The sequence below is a fragment of the Echiichthys vipera genome, assembly GCF_963691815.1.
Source record: "Echiichthys vipera genome assembly, chromosome: 1".
Classification (NCBI taxonomy): domain Eukaryota; kingdom Metazoa; phylum Chordata; class Actinopteri; order Perciformes; family Trachinidae; genus Echiichthys; species Echiichthys vipera.
Genome location: NC_139826.1, coordinates 26,492,329 through 26,513,107, shown reverse-complemented (window position 1 = coordinate 26,513,107; position 20,779 = coordinate 26,492,329). Strand labels below are relative to the sequence as shown.

The 20,779-nt window shown below is 39.8% G+C and overlaps 1 protein-coding gene across 1 annotated transcript; it reads right to left on the bottom strand.

The window, feature by feature from the left end:
• Window positions 1–5,327: 5,327 nt before the first annotated feature.
• On the bottom strand, window positions 5,328–19,013 carry slc17a6b (solute carrier family 17 member 6b; the record flags this gene model as incomplete). The annotated part of the gene is made up of 12 exons (XM_083924485.1): window positions 5,328–5,669; window positions 6,683–6,810; window positions 8,433–8,543; window positions 8,897–9,029; window positions 9,877–10,026; window positions 10,237–10,379; window positions 10,819–10,905; window positions 11,031–11,118; window positions 12,860–12,974; window positions 16,136–16,254; window positions 17,158–17,413; window positions 18,940–19,013. The coding sequence occupies 12 exons, from the start codon at window positions 19,011–19,013 to the stop codon at window positions 5,328–5,330; spliced, it is 1,746 nt and encodes a 581-aa protein (XP_083780611.1).
• Between the last annotated feature and the right edge of the window lie 1,766 nt (window positions 19,014–20,779).

The following is a 20,779-nucleotide window of genomic DNA, read 5'->3' as shown; positions in this document are numbered from 1 at the left end:
GACACGTTTATTGAGCCTGTCAAATTAACACAAGCTATGAGCTGACCCGGGACAAGAGTCACAATAACACACACACACACACACATACACACACACACACACACACACACACACACACACACACACACACACACACACACACACACACACACACACACACACACACACACACACACAAACACACGTGGAAAAAAGAGAGACAGACAGAGATGTTTTTAATATTAGCTGATCCAGAAGTTGTGCATCAGTCAAATACTGATCTCTGTGTCACCTTGGGCTTTTCAGAGCTCCTGCAGATTTGTTTGACGTCAGTGATGTTAGAGGAGAGAATGTGGACTGAATTTTACTTCACTAATGCAGATCCACACAGTGTAGGAATCCATACAAAATTACTTTAAGGACACATCTTTTTTTAGCAGTTACACATCAGTGCATAAAAAAATACTGATGCAGGGCAGCAGCAGCATGGACGAGGCAGAGAGGGAGATGGGACATTTTTAGAGCTTAAATAGGCGCCCGATTGTGAGGTTGTGTTTTGTAGATGATTTGGAGAGTGAGGCATGTCGTGTGTATACATTGCAGTGCAGCTGGAGTTGACTGCCTAAACATAGCGTGCAGGCATCGCTCTATTTGTAACATAATATCGTTTTTTGTGTTCCTAGGAGGTTAAAGTGTTTTGTTTCTCTGTTTGATTACAGAAAATGAATACAAACATGGAATGCAAAGTTTTTGATAATAAACTATCAGTTGTACACTGTATACTGATGAATTTTTATCTCTGTATGATAGTTTTATGATAGTTTGCACATTAAAAATAGACTTTTTCAATAAAAGTACAGTCACTAATCAGGCAAAAACAGGAGTGATACAGATAATATTGGTAATAATGATTCAGGAAATGTAATACCTTTAAGAGTTGTGGACATTAATAAACCCCACTCTTAGGTGGAGCAACTCCCGTTCAAAGCCTATGTCCAGATTAAAATGTATATGAAATTATAATACGACTTTTTGTTATTGTTTGCGACTAGTTTTATCTCAGTGAAACGTTACCTGAAAGAAACAAAGATCATGTATCTCTCCTCAGGCTCAGATGTACTGTCCTGTTTAGTTGTACAGTATCTTCCCAGATTATTATCTGTGAGAACTGTTGCCGAAGCTTTGTTGGTGGAGGTGGGGATCGGCTCCTTAATCGAAACAACACCTCCAAATAGCTCAATAAGTGCTCCTCCTCCCTCTCATCTCCATTAAGAGGTTAGAACAGTCGATAGGACCAGCCGAACACTTGGGACCGACTATATTGATTTCACCGACGGGGGAGGAGTGCAGCCATTAACTGTGCACTTCCTGTGGCCGCGGTGGAGCAGCTAACGCTCAGTCTACTGAAAACTGTCTTGGTTCTACCCACTGATCCTATATTTTGTTTTTTAAAAGATAATTCCTTCAACATTAGTACACCCAGTATGTATGTGTATATTATTGTGTCTTGATGATGAATAAACTGTAAGAATATTCTGCAGAAATATTTATTTATGTTGGGAATTTACCCTTCGTTGCTCTGTCACCATGCATATTGTCAATGTCTGCCTTAGTGTGTTTATTCTGACCCATTCTGCCTCCTTGTCCCTCCTTCCACCACATCCAGCCACTCCCTCCTGCCCTGCAGTAACCACTTTTCCCCATCAGGTTCCCCATTTCCCTCTTGCAGTATAATGCTGCATCCATGTGGTGTTGAAATAATCTGAAAAGTGGCTCCTGACTGGAAAAATACATGTGAACACCACCTAAAGTCGCAAAAACAACTCGGAAAGTCAATTAAATGTTTGGTACACGACTTGCCAAGTTCACATCATGTTACGCAGAAACATGACGAGCCAAAGTAAATGTTGGGTTGAGGGTAAGAAATGTTTTAGATGCATTTCGGACTTTTGATTTCATGACATGAAGAGTCGGATATTTCCCAAAAACAGAGATAAATGAGAATGAACATTGGACTAAGTTCCTTATATCAATTTACACATTGTGTTAATAAATTGTTTTCCTCACCTGGTCAAAACAATCAGTTATTGCATGTTTACCAACTTGTGTTATCAGCAACATGTGAATACAGCATGGAGTTGAAAGCTCAGTAATGGTCGAGTAGAAGCTGCTAAGAAATTGGAAAAAGAAAATGCCCTTCTGTAAGTTATACTCTACAACCTTGTCTAACTCATTTAATTCCTTCTTCTCCTTTGTTATCGACACAAATACTCGGGACACACAGATTTGCTTGCTTTTTCTTTTTTTTTTTATCAAAAGAGGATATAGAGTATTTCATTTGAACACCAAAAAAACCTCTCAATTTACACAGCAACAGAAGCCATAGAATCACACCGTAACTTCAGAGGCACAAAAACTGGAAACTTTTACTACTTCAGGTTGCACATTTGTCATTTTTGAAAATCGCCTGTTGAGGTTTTCATCCTTAACATCGATGAGTATTGTGACAATGAAATCAAGGTTAAACAGGGAGGAGGGGGGAGGTCCGTGTGGTTCAGTAGGGGGGTCCATCCACTGAGTGGAGAACATTAATCAAACTCAAAAGTGAGGAAAGAGAGAGAGGGAGGAAACAACATCACACCGAAACAAAAACAGAAACATGAAGAAGAGCGTCCGCTTCTCAAACAGAGCTCTTTTTTATCATTCTCATCTGGTGAGCAGCCCCGACACAAACTCCTTGTCAAAGATGTTTGTGTTGGACTCTATTACTATATTTTTCATACATATATTTCTATTTTTTTCTTTACAAGTTATTTTCTACATTTGTTATCACAAAAAAACACGACTCTTAAACCAATGCTTAAAAAACATACATTACAAAATGACTGTTCATGACATTTTGACCAGAACTGTTACTATGGATTTATTGCTTTGTACACTGAGTTATGTTTTGGTGCCACCTGCACACTTGGGGTCCGTACGCCTGAACCTCCCTGCTGATGGTCTATACTCCCTTAAAAAATATTTGACTTCCGGCTAAAACCCAGCTCTGCTCTTCACCTTTGGTTAATTGTGCAAAGAAATTGAAGCATCAGTAACAGTTTCTGAGACAAAGACAGATAAGTTTGAAAGAAAAGAAAAAAGACATACTACGAGTTTCACTTTGTTCCATGCATAAATACACATCCACACACATCTATATTGTGAAGTGCTGATTTAAGGTCGCTGCAGACAAGTGACAAATTAAACAAAACTGCCCCCCTTCAGACCGTATCAGTGTTAGTGCAGAGTGAAGACAAAACAGATTGTGGAGGTGTGTTTTCTTGTTCTTTCTGGAGCCTAAAACACTTTTCATGGACAGGTCGTTACATTATACATTAGAATAAATCATAAAATGTCTCATCTCACTTCCATTAACCAATGGAAATGGACAAATAGAAGTTTGTCCAAATTGCACTCATTTGTGATTGCCCCTTCTGCTGCATCTCCTCTATAACTGTGAATAGAAATCTTCTGTTTCGGTGAACTTTAATCAAGGTATACATTTATGTAAACATTCGAATACTTGTCTGGGAATGTTCACTTCAACTTTTATAAAGTAATTTGTTATTTCAAACTTTTCTCCCTGTAGTTTTAAAGGCTTTGAAAACGACCCTTAAAGGGGACATATCATGATAAACCCATGTTTTCGTTGATTGTGCACATACATTAGGCTATCTGGAGTACTACTGACCTACAAACTGTGAAATAACAACCCGGTCGGTTGTTTTCGTTGGCTTCCTAGATCAGAAAACATGGTATTCAGCAAGCCAATCAGATTTCGCTCCCCTTCCTGCACTCACATGCAGGCTCATTAGAATATATGGTCCCCAATGAGAGCAGACTGAGGTTTTTTCAGGAGGGGGGCTTAAAGAGACAGGCACTAAATCAGAGTGATTCAGACAGAGGGTGACTACAGGTATATTCAGACAGACAGTATGAGAAAAGTCACGTGTTTTTTTTAAGTTAAAGCATGTAAACCTGTTCTAGTAGAAACCTAAAATGCGTGCGTAAGTATGAACCCAAAAATGAGCATAATATGTCTCCTTTAAACTTTGATTGGTTCTTTTTTAAGTCATGAATATTTCATATTACATAGAAATACTGCGTTTTCCAGGGGATTTAACTTTTAAATTACTCTCTGTTCCATTTAATCATGTATCCATCTTTTACAATATTTTAAATATTTATCTCTCTGCCTTCTCATTAAACATTATTAGGTTTGCTGCTCTAATATAAGACTGTCATACTTATACAGGCGAATCTGTAGTTTCCCAAAGTCTTTGCATTGCACAAACCCTTCATAAGATCATATGACCAAGAATCTCTTGCTCTAAATTTAATCTATAAACTCTTATACATCTTTACTCTCTAGTTATCTCTGAGATATATATGTTTTATGTAAGATAAAACTTTTAACAATGCAGGGATAGGACTCGACTTATGACAGTAATGGTGAGTATAATAATGAGAATGGCTTACTCCTGCACTACACTGCTGAGTTGCGACGGGTTAAAAAGGCTAAACTCAAATGCTCAACTGCAGAGGTACAACATGGATAACATGTAGCAAACATGAGACACACACCTTATATGCAAGTGTAACCAAATGCTCATCACAAGTCATTATATGCCACTCAAATCTCTACACCAGGTCACTTACATATGTTAAGGACTTTTACACACACACACACACACACACACACACACACACACACACACACACACATACACACACACACACACACACACAGAAGCCGGTGATAAGAAAACAAAAGTCATCATATTGTGCATTAAAACACACTACTCGGAGTGCATTCAAGAGAGATACAGTACAATCTATATCAGAGTGTCTAGTTTCTGTTTACAATGCTGTGCAGTGACATATCTATACACTGTAATGGCTGGCTTGTATGACGCTGTACTGTAGTTGATTTGATAACTAAGGGGTGGGCTCTGACGGGCAGCTTCTATGTAACCCTACAGGTTTCAGTGTGGTCAGGAAGCCTCGACTGATGCAATAAAAATGTTCACATTTACAATTGCACTCCAAATGAATATATCTATTATGCATAATAAGACATTTACAGACTTCCAATTCGATATGTGCTACACCTCTATTACTCAAATATCTTTGAATTTTAACATTAAGTTGATACTTTTTTAGATTATTTCTTTTTTTAGGATTTGTGCAAAACACAACGATGGATTGTAGTTTTTCATGTTTCTCATTTACTGATATTTTTTGACTAAACTGATGCACACTCAGGAAAATAAGTCTACTCATGTGTCATTGAATGTATGTTTGGTCTAGGAGTATCCCTCATCCTGCCTGTATCCATAGCCTCCTGCCTGCGCTTCCTCCTGGACGTACTCCTCCGTCTTGTCCCAGCCCGTAGCCCAGCCTCCGTTCACCTGCGTGGTTGCACCGTACGACTTGGCCGGGCCTCCTAAGGCACCGTAACTTTGAGTGATGTCGCCCGTCTCTTCTGCAAGCTCGTCCTCGTCTATGAAGCCACACTTCTCCTCACTGGTCTGTTCTGGGTCAGCCCAGGGCTGTTTTTCTCCCGATGCAAATATCCCATAGAAGATCACTCCCCCATAATGCACCATGGAGGCGATCAGGAACACATACTGCCACTCCTCTCGAGTCTGAAGAGGAAATGAAAAATCTTTTTTTTTACCCCTTAAAAAAAAAGTTTGGACATTTTTTATATTTTTCTTATAGTCAAGAACTCTATAGAATAACTAACACCAATAATGAGCAGATCTAACAACATCACCACCAACACACTACATACTATTCTGCCGGTGCAAGTTCTCACAAGCTCCCCAAATGTGAATTAATTTGCAGCTGAAAATAGTCCCCAACAAGTGAGAAACCAGCAGTTAAAATAAATGATTTAGCCTTTTAAAATAAATAAATAAATATAAGCCATGAGCCAGACCATGCCTTATCTCTCATGTCAGGATTTGTTAAAGGTCTTTGTCCCTAGCGTTAGAAAATGCATGGTAGCCTTGCAGCAATGTAAGCTTTCTGCTATTACTCCTTTTACATCCCTCCAGCACTACAATATGTTCCGGTTTTCTTCCCTATTTTACACAGATTATAGTCTAAACTTTACAACAATATATTACTTACTATCACTATTCTGTGTAGGTTATTCTCTTTTATACTGGCTTGTAACAATGAAAGGGTGATGCGGAGTGATAGCACATAGAAAGCTCTCATTGCTTCTCATTCTCTCATTTGCTGTATTTTCCAACACTAGGGACAATGACCTTTAAAAGAAATCCCTATGAGACAGGATCCATCCAAATTGACACGACCAACCCCCTGGTTCATGGGGTTATATATGTATTTGTGATGTTGTGCATTGTATGAATTTGTAACATTTCTTATACAATGATTACACTCATTATCTGTTTATACCTAAGGCTATAAGAGTTATAGTTGCTAACAAATACATTAATAAACACTTATATCGCTTACAGCTACATTATAACATGTTATTAACCATTTATTAAATGTTTACGGTATATACTGCTTATGACTGATAATTAATAGTGTTGCAGACTTATGTGGGTTTTTTCAGACCTTGGATACTTATTGCACACATGAAATGATAGGATCATGTTTAGTGCCTGAATGGAGAAGCTCTTACCTTGTTCTTTGTCATTGTACCAACAATTATTGGGCACACCATGCCAGACAGGGTACCCACACCATTTGAGATGCCCATTAAGATACTGGCATAACGAGGAGCGATGTCCAGGTGATTGACATTAAAGCCTTATGGAGAAAGGGGAAAAGAAGCACAAAATATTAAAATATTGTTGATACATTTTACCTCTTGAGATCCCGATAAGGCCGGACAACCAGATTTAAATGCCAAATTAAAGCAAACAGTGTGACAGTATGCATCAAGTAATAAAAGCAACAGAAGCAGGATACAGTCAAAGATTAAAGTAGCACAAATGGGAACCATATTGTTGCAGAAATAGGTAGCAACTCGCCATACATCCTCCTCCTCCCCCAACCTGACTGGCTGAATGAGTAAGTGTCCTCGCGATTTGCCTCGAACTGCCTTCCTGGCAAACCCCCCGAGACAGCTAGCACTGAATTATTAAACACTCCAGGAGAAAGCTCAAGAACAACAGGCTAGAAACTGATTTTGCACACAGACCTGAGCATAAACATAAAAAAAGATCTGTTGAATGAACAGATAAAAAAAGGTTCATTTTGCCAGTGCTGATGTTATTTGGGTGTTCCAAGTAAAATTTGAAAGAGGACACTTAGTATTACATGCATCTGCAACAGGGGCGTACATACAGACAGTGCAGGCAGTGCAGGTGCACTGGGGCCCTTGTGAGTGATTCAGACTGTCACCTCAAAAATACACAGTGTTAAATTTGAAACAGTGCCCTTCGCTATACATGCCCTCAAAAAGGCCAACCCATCTCCATCATGTTTTTTTTTTTTTGTAAAATAGTAGGAGTGCATTCGTGGATGCCTCTTGATAAAAAGGAATAGACAGCTCCTCGTTGTTGTAGTTTCCAGGTTCCAGCATTTCAAACGTCAGAGTGCTATCCATGGTTCTGATAGTTTTCTCTTTGGCCTCTCTACTCTCCAAATACAATAGTCCAAGTAACTAATTTGACTGTAAAATACAATGTTAAGGGCTTCCTTACTAGTAAATCATGGGTGCACTGGGGGTCGATCATAACTGCCTTACCCCGCTTATCTGCAACATCATATTATAGAATAACAGCAAACATACCAAAGCTGTTTGTTATAATATTTTATAATCCCTACTCTCATAGCTGCATGTGAAAGAGTCGGACAATAAAATTAAAAAAAATCCAGTCTTATCATCAAAGTTACTGTAGTTTAGGTATAATGGTCTGAGTTTAGTCTTACCTAACGCTGTAAGAGAAAATCTCCCAATGTCAGGTAAACTGGCACAAAATTTACTGCAAGTTTTGACTGGAAGTAACAGAAGCTACCAACTACAAATTTAAAGGAATGATTAAATTTTTCTGAAATTTCATTGTTCTCTTCTTGTGGAGAGTTAGATGAGAAGGTCTAGACCACTCTCACATGTGTGGTAGAAGTGAAGCTATAGCCAGGAGAAGCTTAATTTAGCTTTGTATAAAAACTGTGATGTTTCAGTCTTCTCATCTGATGCTCAGCAAGAAAACAAACGAGTAATAACTGCTCCTTTATCTGCACTTTTGAATTTCATTGTTCACTTTCTTCACAAAATAATGGCTTATTTTCTTACATTCCCCAACCACATTGACCCTTCTATTGTCAGAGATAAATATCCTCAACAGTAATAACTAATAATTTTAACTACCGTATGTCATATCCTGAATTACATTCTGATTGAGCAGAAAGTGTGTTTTACTAACCTGATATAGCAAATCCACTGAAGCCCACTGCCAACACCAGGAAGGAGATGGCCACCCCTTTGCTGTGGGAATATCCTACCACCAGCAGCAATGTGGCCTCCATGCCAAATCCTAACAGAGACAGACAGCAGGTCACACACACACAAACACACACACGCAGAACCACACAAAGCCCACGGGCTGTTGGTCATCGCCGTGCCAATTGAATTAGGCATGATACATGGCGTGCACTCAATTGTGCAAGTGACAAATATGAAATCAATGCACAGTCACAATCAGCGGGACAATAAAGTATTGAGCACATAGATTTAAAAAAAATATATAAACACAAACATCTCTTTGGCGGAGAAGAGCAACCAAAGAAAAAAGAGTCGTATGGATCTAACACCGTGAAGGTAACACCCTGTAGCTGTGCAGAGTGAGGTGTGGAAAATGATATTTCATCCTCAGTTCAGACTTCTCACCTCCACAGTTCATGATTTTCCTGACAGTGGTAGTCGTCAGGATGTTCTTGCTGCGTAGGTAGTCAGCCAGCTGGCCACCGATGGGCACGATGATGGTCATCACCAAATGTGGCAGGGCAGACAGCATGCCGACCTGCAACCACACGCAGCAAATCAACCAACTCAGCTGCAGTGCAATAAATGTATAATGCCCTTTTGGGGAAATACATAATCGTTTAGTATCATCCCTGAAAAGGACAGTGTCTCCAGACTGCTGCTTTTTCATCTATAAAATATGTTGAAATTGCATTATGGGATTGTTGCCATGGACACAACTTTCCTTGTTCTATTGTCTGGATTTTTGAGGGCACTAAAAGTGGTCACATTTTACACTCAGAACTGAGACAAAAATAAAATGGCTAAATTCAGTGCACTATGGTGAATAGGATGAGTGTTAATGACTTATTTACCAATAACTACTGAACTTTAACTTTAATTGTTGCTTAATTCATCATATATTATTAGAACTTAAGATATAAAATCAAGTTTTTATAGTCTTTAAGAGATTGTTCACAGTTTTAAACAGAAATGTTGCCATTTCATGTACTATACACGAGTTTTAATAAAGTTAATTTACATCTGATGTTTAATACAGTATTGTGAGATAGGTTCCCTCCTCGTTCCATATTTATAACTTATTGTATGTCTTCTCCTTTTCTTTTTCTATTACATTTTACCTGTAAAAAAAAAAACCCATCACAGTCAAATAATTTGATAAAGCAGTAACTTATCCAATCTTTTGCATCCTTGGTGGTGCTGCCTTGTTATGTAATGTACCAGTACATGAGAGAGACCCACAGGCCCCCAGTTACACTGGCTGCTATAACACATCTGGCACTAGAGGGTTTTTTCCCCCATGGCATTTGAATCTCTCCTTTATTGATCACTCAATTTGTACTCCATGTTTGTCGCTCGTCCATTGACTTGTATTGCAGGCTCACCTTGCTTATCTCAAAGCCAAAGACTTCCTCAAAGTAAGCAGGCTGGCTGATCAGCAGTAGGTAAAACGTCCAGCTCCTGCAGAAGTTGGCCACGATGATTGCATAGACAGGCATTGAGGTGAAGAACTTCTTCCAGGGGGTCTTGAATTTCTGGAAAAGATTATCACAAAGGATTACATTTTACACATAAATATCAATGTTTCATAGTGTCTCTCTGACAAAAGGTAATGGAAATGGAAATGGCCGATGCAACTGTAGCCTGTTGGTATTTCTAGAACCTTTACGACACAAAGTGCTGAACACAAGGATTGCTGGGAGGAGGAATTGTATTTAATATCTTTCTCAAGTCTCAGTAGTTACCTCAGAAGGACCCGCTAACCTAGCGCTCTCTCCAATGCTCTCCTCAATGTAGCAGCGTTCCTCATCCGTGATGGTAGGATGTACAGCAGGGCTTTCGTAAGACACAAGGATCCAGAACATATACCAGATGATACCGAAGCATCCTGCATATCACAGACAGAGTTCATGTCAGAACTTTAGATAATTACAGATGCAGTGCAGCGGCTAATTTTGACCTCAAGTGCACAGAGTGTTTGGCAGTCTGATCTTTCCAAAATGCCTGAGAGAATAAAGCCCAGACAGGAAAGCTAACTGTATCCAGTCCAAAGAGAAATGTGGAGGGAGGGGGGGGGGATTTATTGACACACCAAAACAGCAGGGGGAGGAAATCAATACACAGTCTGTCTGGATAAATCCATTTGACTTTCACTGGACTCTCTGAGTGTCACACTCTTAAGTTTCTACCAAGCTTATAAACACTTTTTCCCACCACACATTTCCCCACATATTTATACTTTTTGGTAATTATTTTACAGCAGATTTTTTTTGCCCTCATCTCATATTCACATCATCACAATCCCATGCATCCTCAGTCAATCTTACCATAGACATAGAACACAGAGGACCAGCCTGAGTACTGCACCAGGATCCCAGCCAGAGGCATCGCTACCACAGCACCAGCATAAGAGCCTGAGAGGCAGCGAGACAAAGGAGTCAAAGCTGGGAAGTTTCTGGTATACAGTAATATGCAACACATGATTTCTGAACCCAATTTATAAACACCAACAGGAGGAACTGAGAAGTAGAGTATTTACCACAGAATGAGAGAGTGGCCAGACGACTCCTTTCCAGCGGAGGAGCCCACTTACTCCAGATGCCATGACAGGCCGGGTAGGTCACTCCCTAAACACACCACACAGCAACACTCTGCGTTAATTCTTGGTGAAAAAACATGAAGAAAACATTTAGCAGCAGACTGGAACACCATGTTCTTTAGCTTATTGATTTGAGCACTCCTGATGCAAACAGTTTATTTTTGAAAACGTATGTATTTAATGAGCGTGGTCAATGTTCCGTGTAACACATTTTTGGTATTTTCGCATTAAATATATAGGTTTGTACAATGAACGCATCATAGGTATTAGTCTGACTGCACCCATTTTTGATGGATCCAACACAGAATTGTTCCAGTAAATAGCCACAAACCAATTTTAGTTGTATTTCTGGATTATTTAAGATAACGATATATGAAAGAATAACCTTTTAGTTATGAACATAAACCAACAGATTTCTGATAAAATAACTTAAAATAATTAACATTTTCACCCTTGTAATTAATATGAACAAACTGCTACGGTGCCATGAGCAAAGAGGACCTGATGAGCTGTTCATGGAGCAGAGCGGCCCTGCAGCTATTAAATGTTCATCAGCCACTAATCTGAACCAATCATGCTGACATAAAATACAATCTGTGCAGACTTTCTTCATAGAGCAGTGTGGTGTGATAGATTGTTTTTTATTTATTCTCCACAAAATTGATCAAATTTACCATTAAGCCTTTGGTAAGGATGTGCTGCAACATGTAGGCTACTGGTGAATTATGACTAAGCATGTGATGCCATAATTTGTCTAATAACACTTAAATGAAATGGAAAACCCTCAGCCAGACATCCCCCTTTTTTATACAAATGACACCCACCACCAGCTTCATCTTTACATTTCATTGTGTCTTTCATACTTGCGTATATAAGAGCTATATTTTCAGCTTTCTTCATATCATACTATTAACGCATTTCATCAACATCAGATATCTGGGTGTCATGTTTAACAACAAAGTCAGAGGATTGATGTACTTTCACCTTTTTGCCTTTTTTCAGCATTGTTTTTTGCATCTATCCTAAAATCTGCCACTCATACCATTGTTGTTTAATCTCTATCTGTCTGTTTACAATGTGCAATATCATGCCCATTAAGTGCAATTTTTTGTTCCAAGTGCATTATATTTATTATAACTATTGAATACACATATCAATTACATCCACTTCTCATTCTCCTCCTTTCCATGTGTATAGCTTCCTGCCATTCCCCTATTCCCCCATGTATATAGCTATTTATTGTTGTATTCTAGTATTTTGTACCCCCTTTTAACTGTTTTTTAATCGTTCTGTAACTGTTTTTAATGTACCAATTTTAGTTGCACTCCATATTTTGTTGTATTGCAATGACAATGATAATAAAGGCTTTTCTATTCTATTCTATCTGCAAACCAGCACTTTGCTGTTGTGTTTCATGGAGTGTAAAAGCAAATAATAGAAAGCTGGACTATCCCACAAACACTCAGGCGTAGTGGGCTGGATCGATACAGCTCGTCTCACATTTCCTCTGGTTGAACGTTACCGTCTTTCCTTTGCTTTCTCGTAGCAGGAAGCCCCTCTCTGTGGTGTGCCATTGCAAATCCTCAGCTATTGATAGCCACAATAATATAAACTCACATCAGACATGTGTAACCGTTATGTTATATAAATATTGAGTATAGTGCTGCTTTCTATTTGTGAATACATTGAATCCATCCAGCATTTTTGTCAAAGGGAATAAAGTTTTAGAAATTATGTATAATACACCTTTATATAGTGCATCATCTCACCTCCACCAGCCCCTGCAATATCCTGACAAAGATGACACACCCATAGTGGACTCGGGCAGCCGAGGGAATGAACATGTTGAGAATCGATGTTAGCACAATGGCTGCACCAAACACCCTGCAAATGAACAGATGAATTTAAGCATCCTATAAAGAGAAAAACTCCCCTCATGAACTGATCTGATTTTGTTATTGACATGTTTAATTAATTCCCAAAGATTTAATAAACCTGTATTATTTTAAGGGAAATATGAATGGCCTTGAGGATGCTTTAAAAAAAAAATAATTAAAAAAAAACTTACATGTTATTTGCTTTATAAAGGCCATTAAACCTCTCTTTTTCTTTATCTCCCTTTGGAAAGAAATGAAGAAATCTTTCACATTTAAAAAACCTAAAGGCCTTTTCAATGGAATTCCATTGCTAGGCAACAGCCTTGGTCCTTGTTAACTTCCTGCCAGCTGATGTCATTCACATTCAATGCAACAGGAAATAAACAAGGACACATTCAGAATTTTTGTTTACATCTTTTAAAAGGTCTATGTGTTGTGTCCTCGGTTCTGATTGGCAGGTGCTAATAGGACGTCGTAGAAATATATATTTTAGCAGCAGCCATGGACATAGAAAAAAGAACACCCTCCTACCAGTCACACCAGGATATGTCGCCTGGCAACCATTTTTACTAATGAAAATTATTACATGGGCTGGTAAGTCCCGCCCCTGTAATGCGGCTTCCAGTAGACCACAGGCATCTCAGCACCAAGCCCTACTACGGCCACTTCCTGGTTGATCCAATACAGAAGTACCAAAAACTGCACTAAGGCAGTTTGCACACTAGAGCAGTTTCTCATTGGCCCCCATGTTATACAGTCCGTTTATCACAGCATAATTAAACCTATTTAAGGCCTGGTACAAAAAAAAAGACATTCTAGTCTGTATGTTTAGGTCTTATTTCCATGACAACACTAAGGGGGTGAATTAGTTTGTACCAGGCTAGTTTTTATTTTATGGGAGGTTAAAGTTTATAAATAATAAGAGGGGAGGCCTCTTGAGTGACAGCTAGCCGCTGGCCCTCACTTTGCCTCAGAGGTATCCATCCTCAGAGGTATACGTCAGCCAGATGTACGCATCTCCCTCCCCCCAATGTCAGATCAATGCCCTTTTTTGGTAAGAGGAAATGAGGCGGCGTCAAAGTCTGACAAGATGGCGACTCCTATAGGACAGTACAATTGATTCAAGTTGAGAGAACAGACCTCGACGTAGAGGCCATGTCCATTTTTTATACAGTCTATGAACAGCACCCAAAACATTTACATTGATGTCTAATGAAATGGAACAATTATTTACTGGTCCCAGTCATTATCTGCCCCGGATTGCACATATGATGTTTGTGGAATAAAATTATAATTTTCAAGTTAAGAGTTTGACAGTTTATTGTCAGATTGTTCAGTGAAAGGCTCTGGAGAAAGCCTAACGCGGCTGACTTGTTTTTGTGTTGCCTATGTGACGTCAAGTCATCACGCTTACCCTCCACTTCTCAACTCTGAAGAGAGACTGTAACACCAGGAACCGCTGCATAAAACTGATTGGGCAAAGCTCATACTGTGAAAAAAAAGGCTTAGGGTTATAATCATGGTTATAATACTGAGTGCTGGTGCTGCGTCTCATGGACATAGAAAAAAGAAAAAGTCTTCTGCCAAGATTGAGATCAAGATGTCAGATAAATGCTCAAAGCGTGATGGCGTGGCATCTCTTTACATGAAAATTATCATTGAATTCCGCAAACATCATGTGTGTAATCCGGGACAGATAATGACTGGGACCAGAAAATAATTGTTCCATTGTAACACTCAAAAATCTCATTTTGGGGGGAGCTGAGGTCCCATGTGGTCTACCGGAAGTGTCTTTCAGGGGCGGGGCCTATGTTCTTGTTTTTTCATGAATAATAATATTTAATTTTAATTTGACGTTTATATAAAAGCAAACTAATTTTTACCACATTCAATAAGCCTATGACTTTCTCTTTTTTTTTTATACCGCGAAGGCGCAGCTGAGCACGTTAGATGACGCGCAGGGAGGGCCAGAGCATCAATAAACCCCAACCTATTTCTCATTTATGTCACGTTTTCCCCGCCCCTCTCATCTGCACGCGGGGGGGCAAACCCTAATCCGGTTGAGACTACTGTTTGGCACGAGACCAATTGATTTGATTACATCCTCGTGTCAATCAACAGGGCGAGGAACAGAAGAGCAGGGGACAGGGAATTAACATGTGAAGAAAGAGATGAAATCAGTCTACAGCAGGTAGATTTGTTAGAGGGTATTCTGACTGCAATTTTTCATAGGGACATTATTTATAGCCAACACTGAACTTTTGTTTGCCTCTTGATTTATAAACGTTCATTACAGCGTGATCGGGATTTAGGCCTCAACACAATTCAGTGCAATTCAATTTTATTTATAATGCCAAATCATAACAAAAGTTAACCCGAGAGCCTTTACATAAAGACTAGAGTAGGTCTAGACGTTTATGATTTACAGAGACCCAACAATTCCTCCATGAGCAGCAGAAAATCACAATACCTATGATGGGCCTAATAATAATGATAGACTAGAGTATTTATCCAGCAATCCGTCGAGATCAGCGAATTTTGCCTTTATACAGGTGTTACCAATCGGCATGGTATATATCAGCATTCAATTCCTAAAAACGTGCACCTTTGTCTGGATATTATAGCCTACAGTATATAGTGTTTGTAATAATGCCGCGTTGGCTGTGTTCGTGTGAATTAATGCCTTTGGCGACACGACAGCAGAGTCTGGTCTCCACGCCCTGAGAGAGCTACAGATTAGACCCGGCCCCCCCAGGGAGCTCATTAACAGGTGGCACAAAGCCCTGACACCGGGGACTGCGGGCCTGCCAGCCCGGTGCCCTCCCTGCAGCTCTGCGTCACTACAGAGCAGCTGACTGTCTGTGAAACTCAGCCTGTAACTGTGAATTCTTCATCCGATTCATTACTCAGGCAAGAATGACGCCATTTTTAATGTCTGGCCTTGGCTGCGTTTTTTTTATTGTCTGAATATATTCCCCATGTGTTCATTTTTCGTTTCCTAAAAAAATAAACATTAAAGAATGAGAGTGAGAAGAAGCGACGGTAACGCCGACAGTCGTTTTGTTTAATTGATCCCATGTAAAAAATAAATAAATATTGAAATATCCATATAAATCTGCCAATTGGATGTCACTGTATTAATGGTAATCCACCGGAGGTGCTGCCTACCTGTTCGCTGCCAGTCTGGAGGATATGTATCCTCCTGGGATTTGTGTGACGATGTAGCCCCAGAAAAAAGATCCGTGAATCAGCCCCACCGTCTCTGGATCCCAGTTGAACTTGGCTTTCTGGGAGATAACATGGTGGAAAATAAAACCAGTAAATAAAATGAATAAAAGGAAAATGTAAAAAGCAACAGTAACGTGGGCTATTGTTCGTCACAAGACCCCTGTTGAACAGTTTTTAGAGAAATCAATCGAAACGAAAAACAGATTTTCTCTGAATGGATTGGTCTAATGTTGGGCCTGTTTATTAAAGGCCAGCATCGGTTTATTTCGATCAGATGACATTGATCCGTGCACCAACATGAGTCATGTGTCCTGCACTGGCAAAGCAAAACCACCGAGAAGCTGCGTGGAAGTAAATGGCTTTGTGTTGGATGCGTGCACGATTATTTGGTTAACATGGCCTAAATGCAAAAACACAAATATTCTATACGCATGCATTTTACCTACATATATAAAATAGGCTGTTATGAATGCACTTATCGAGACATATGTGTATGTGTCTCTTATTTGCCTTTCATGCAAATAGACGCTGTCGAGGAAACGTGTAGCTTTACATTCTGAACTATACAGTCAACTGTCATGTACATGATTTGGGGTTTTCACACATAAGATATGCATTTGATCCTTTTGACATCGCATCATATATTAGGTAGGCCTACCTTAAGAGTATGCTATAAGAACATTACGAAGCAGGACCATCTCTGTTACGCATTTATGATTTCTGCATGTTTAAAATATCATATAGGCCTATTAAATGTTTTCTTACGCACAAATATCCAATTTCATTTTTAAAAAAGCTCATCAGTCATGATTATTGGGACCACTTAAGTGACTGAATGGCTAATTATGACAGTAGGCCTTACATATCCGTATCTCACGTGTGTAGTAATTCATTTCCCCTTCATTCCTTTTTTTTATGTATAAAACCATTGAGTCAGGTGTCTGGTGTCTCGCTCGCCACACCTCTTTGATGATGATCTTGCCGTTCTGGTGGATGGTGCTGTTGTTGACCATGCCCACTATGGCCACGCCCAGGTTACACCGGATACCGAAGGAGATGCAGAAGCCCAGGCCGCTCATGATGGCGATGATGTAGCGGCGGGGCAGACCGAAACAGTTGCAGTCGCACAGCGGGGGTTTCTTCTCCTTGGCCTCCCGGGGCCTCCCGTCCTCCGTCAGCTCGATCACCTCCCCGGTTTTCTGTTTCCTCTCTATCACCCTGCAACAGCCAGGTGAGGACAGTGTCTGGCAAGTGTCCCCTGATAAAATGTCATCACATGAGACGATGCACCCTATCTCTCCTATAATGGACTCTATTTCTAAGGAGGCACAATTTTTATTTCCATTAGAATAATATCTATTTATGGATTGGGTGCTTTGTGTGTCTGACATGAAAATGCAGCTCTTCCAGAAGCACCATGATAAAGCAGTTGTGCGGCTGGAGAGGCCTCCATGTTGTATTTTCTTACAGTGGCATCATATCTAAAGACTCATACTGAAATAAAAGCAAAACGCATGCTCCTGTATTTTGCGCTTAAGAGCGAAGTCATGAACAGAGAAAAATGAAAAAACAAACAAAAACAAACTTCGCCTCTGGAGCTGAAAGCAGGCGAACATGTCCCTGACTGTACCGCATTGCAGCAGCCCGCTCACTTTCACACTCATTAGCATTCACGGGACCGAGCAGCAGCTCCAGCCTCCAGACACACACACACACACACACACACACCGACACACACACACACACACGTCTGAGTGGGCATTCCTCAAAGCTCCCTCCTACCTTTTTTTTTTTTTTTTATCTCTAGGAAAGTCATATTTATTGGCCATACGTTGTTTGTCCAAAATTGAGGATGCTAAGAAATGATACGAATCGAAACATTTAAATCCTGCAAACGTATGAAAAGCAATATAGGGCAAATTAATGATGACAGAAAAAAATAATCGAATAAAACGAAAATTGATGTAGGCTGTGACTTGCAGTGAAATCAAAGGCCTCATAAAAATACAGAAATGCTTTTGCCCCCCTGAAGCACAATTAAAACCAGACTACTGCAGGTCATCATTCATTCATTAATTCAAAGTACCCCCCCCCCCCCCCCCAAGATGCTTGAAAAACACAAGGCAATAAGCTTGAGATGCTAAGAAACATATAGAGAAACGAAGGCCTATATCGATCCTGTCGGTTCAAACATGGACAAAAATGGATGTTTAAATAAATATGGGACACAGGCTTCAGGTTTATTATGAAGCGTGCCTCACTGTTTAAATATATGAAATGCATTGTATTAAATTATGAATGAATCTGCCAAAAAAGAAAGAGATACACATCAACTGACTGTGTGCACGCTTTTCATCCAGTGGCATCTAGGTTCACCACACTCCAAACTCTCTCTCTGCACACACACACACACACACACACACACACACACACACACACACACACACACACACACACACACACACACACACACACACACACACACACACACACACACACACACAGACAGGCACACACGCACATACACGCACGCACGCACACGCACACACTTGATTGCATAATTTCCTTCTTACTTCTAGAGGCGTGACTAGAGATCCCTGTAAGTTGTAGTAAAACAGTTGTGGGTGACCTGCACACCTACACACCACTCCTTAAATTCAAGCACGCACACAATCACACTTTAAAGGAGAGGGAATTCTCACGCGCACCTCAAGATGAAAAAATACATAAATGCCTGTTTTTACCTGTGCATATGACCCAGGGTCTTCCCCGCAAATTCCTTCATCCCCGCCGCAGCTCTCGTCTTCATTGACTCCATATCCAGTTTCTACGTGTAGGCCTATTTCTTACTGTTATATTACTGCTTAATCGTCATGTTACAGCGCAGGATGGCCGACTGCAGCGGCTGCAAGGAAAACAAACGAAACGAAGTTGTAATAAAATGCGAGTCCAGAGAGGCTGCGATCCAAAAGACGCGTCTAATTTTCACAATGAGAGAGCTGAAGCGCAAAAAAACAAAACAAACAAAAAAAAACAAGAGGAATCAAACGATCAGTGCGCCTCCATCCACCAGCAGCTCATCTCCTGCCTGGCGTACAGTAGAGCCGCGCCAAGTGCCATCACGAAGGCAAACGAAACAGGAGTGAAATTGCTAGACAGCGTAGTGGATCTGTTATGGATCTGACCGGAATAAAAAAAAAAACAAGAGGAGAGAGAGAATGAATGGAAAAATTACAAAAAAACTCAAAGTTGAGAAAGCAGAAGTGGGTGTTTTGGAGAAGCTTCAATAAATCAAAGAGGGCGTGAGGCTGTTTCGTGTCTCCTGTGGTGCGCGCAGGTTCATCTGACGTCGTGTTCAGCACCGAGGTCAGCGACAGCAGCTCCGCGTCCAACATCTGGCCAGCTGCACAGCACACATGCAAGCCTGAGCCAAAGTATAACATGCCAATGCATAAATATATATACGACTCTGTGTAATGAGTCGTTTCATAAAACATTGGGGTGGGGGAGAGGAGGGAATGTGTTCTTAGTTCAACCTGTCGCTTTATGTCGCAGCATAAATGCGAGATAAAACCCAACTCTACATATGTCGATTACATATTTTATGTGATATTTCAGGCTTAAAAAGTATTTTAAACAAAACAATGACATTCAACCCCATATGTGAAAGCTGCAGCTCTCCTGAGGGCGGTGCTATGGAAACCAAAAGAGTAGGAGTGGATTCCCCCCTCCAACAAGCTCCTCTGCTCAACGTAGGAATCCATCAATAATTTAAGCCCATTTTCTCCCCCATCGACAACCACGTCTTTCCACAGAAGCATGCACAACATTATGGAAGTATTTTTGTTTTTAATATTTCATGAGGTTGCAAGGATATGTCAACTATCCTTCTGCAGACCAAATTTAGTCAAAGTATAAAAGGCTACAAAATGCATATGGTTTAATACAATAAGACATAATAATAGGCTAATAATAGTAATAATAATAATACCATCAACAACAGAAACAGGCTAATAATAATAATCGTAGTCATATATTTTAATATATATATATTTTTAGATTTGCAATTAGAAGAGAAAAGAAAAAAGTGATCAGTGTCTTTCTTGTCATTTGTTGGTATTGGGCACCATCTGGTGGTCACACATGACACAGCATCTTGCTCTCTTATTCTTGTATGTGCATGTATATTTCTCTCAATCTTTTTTTTTTATTGCTATATAAGTTTTTCTTTTAAGTCAACCTCGACACAAACTTTAGTTTTGCTTCTTGTTTCTTCTCTTGGGTGTTTGAGCTTCACTGCAGAGTGACGTGTGTGCAAAGTGTCCTGCTGTAGTTTCTGTGTGCTCAGCTTTAATCTTTGTTCAACACCTGTAAAAATAGTAAGTTTAAGTAGAGGATCATTTTGTGATGTCACAATAAGTGGTGATCCAGTATGCAACACAAGTGTGGTTTGGAAAATACCAGGAATAGACTTAACAGCGCAGATGGAAATACATTTTAAACTTTGAACAATACTTACAGTGCCTGTAGAAAGTCACGATACCCGTTTGAAATAGTCACTTTTTTTGTTTTACAACCTGAAAT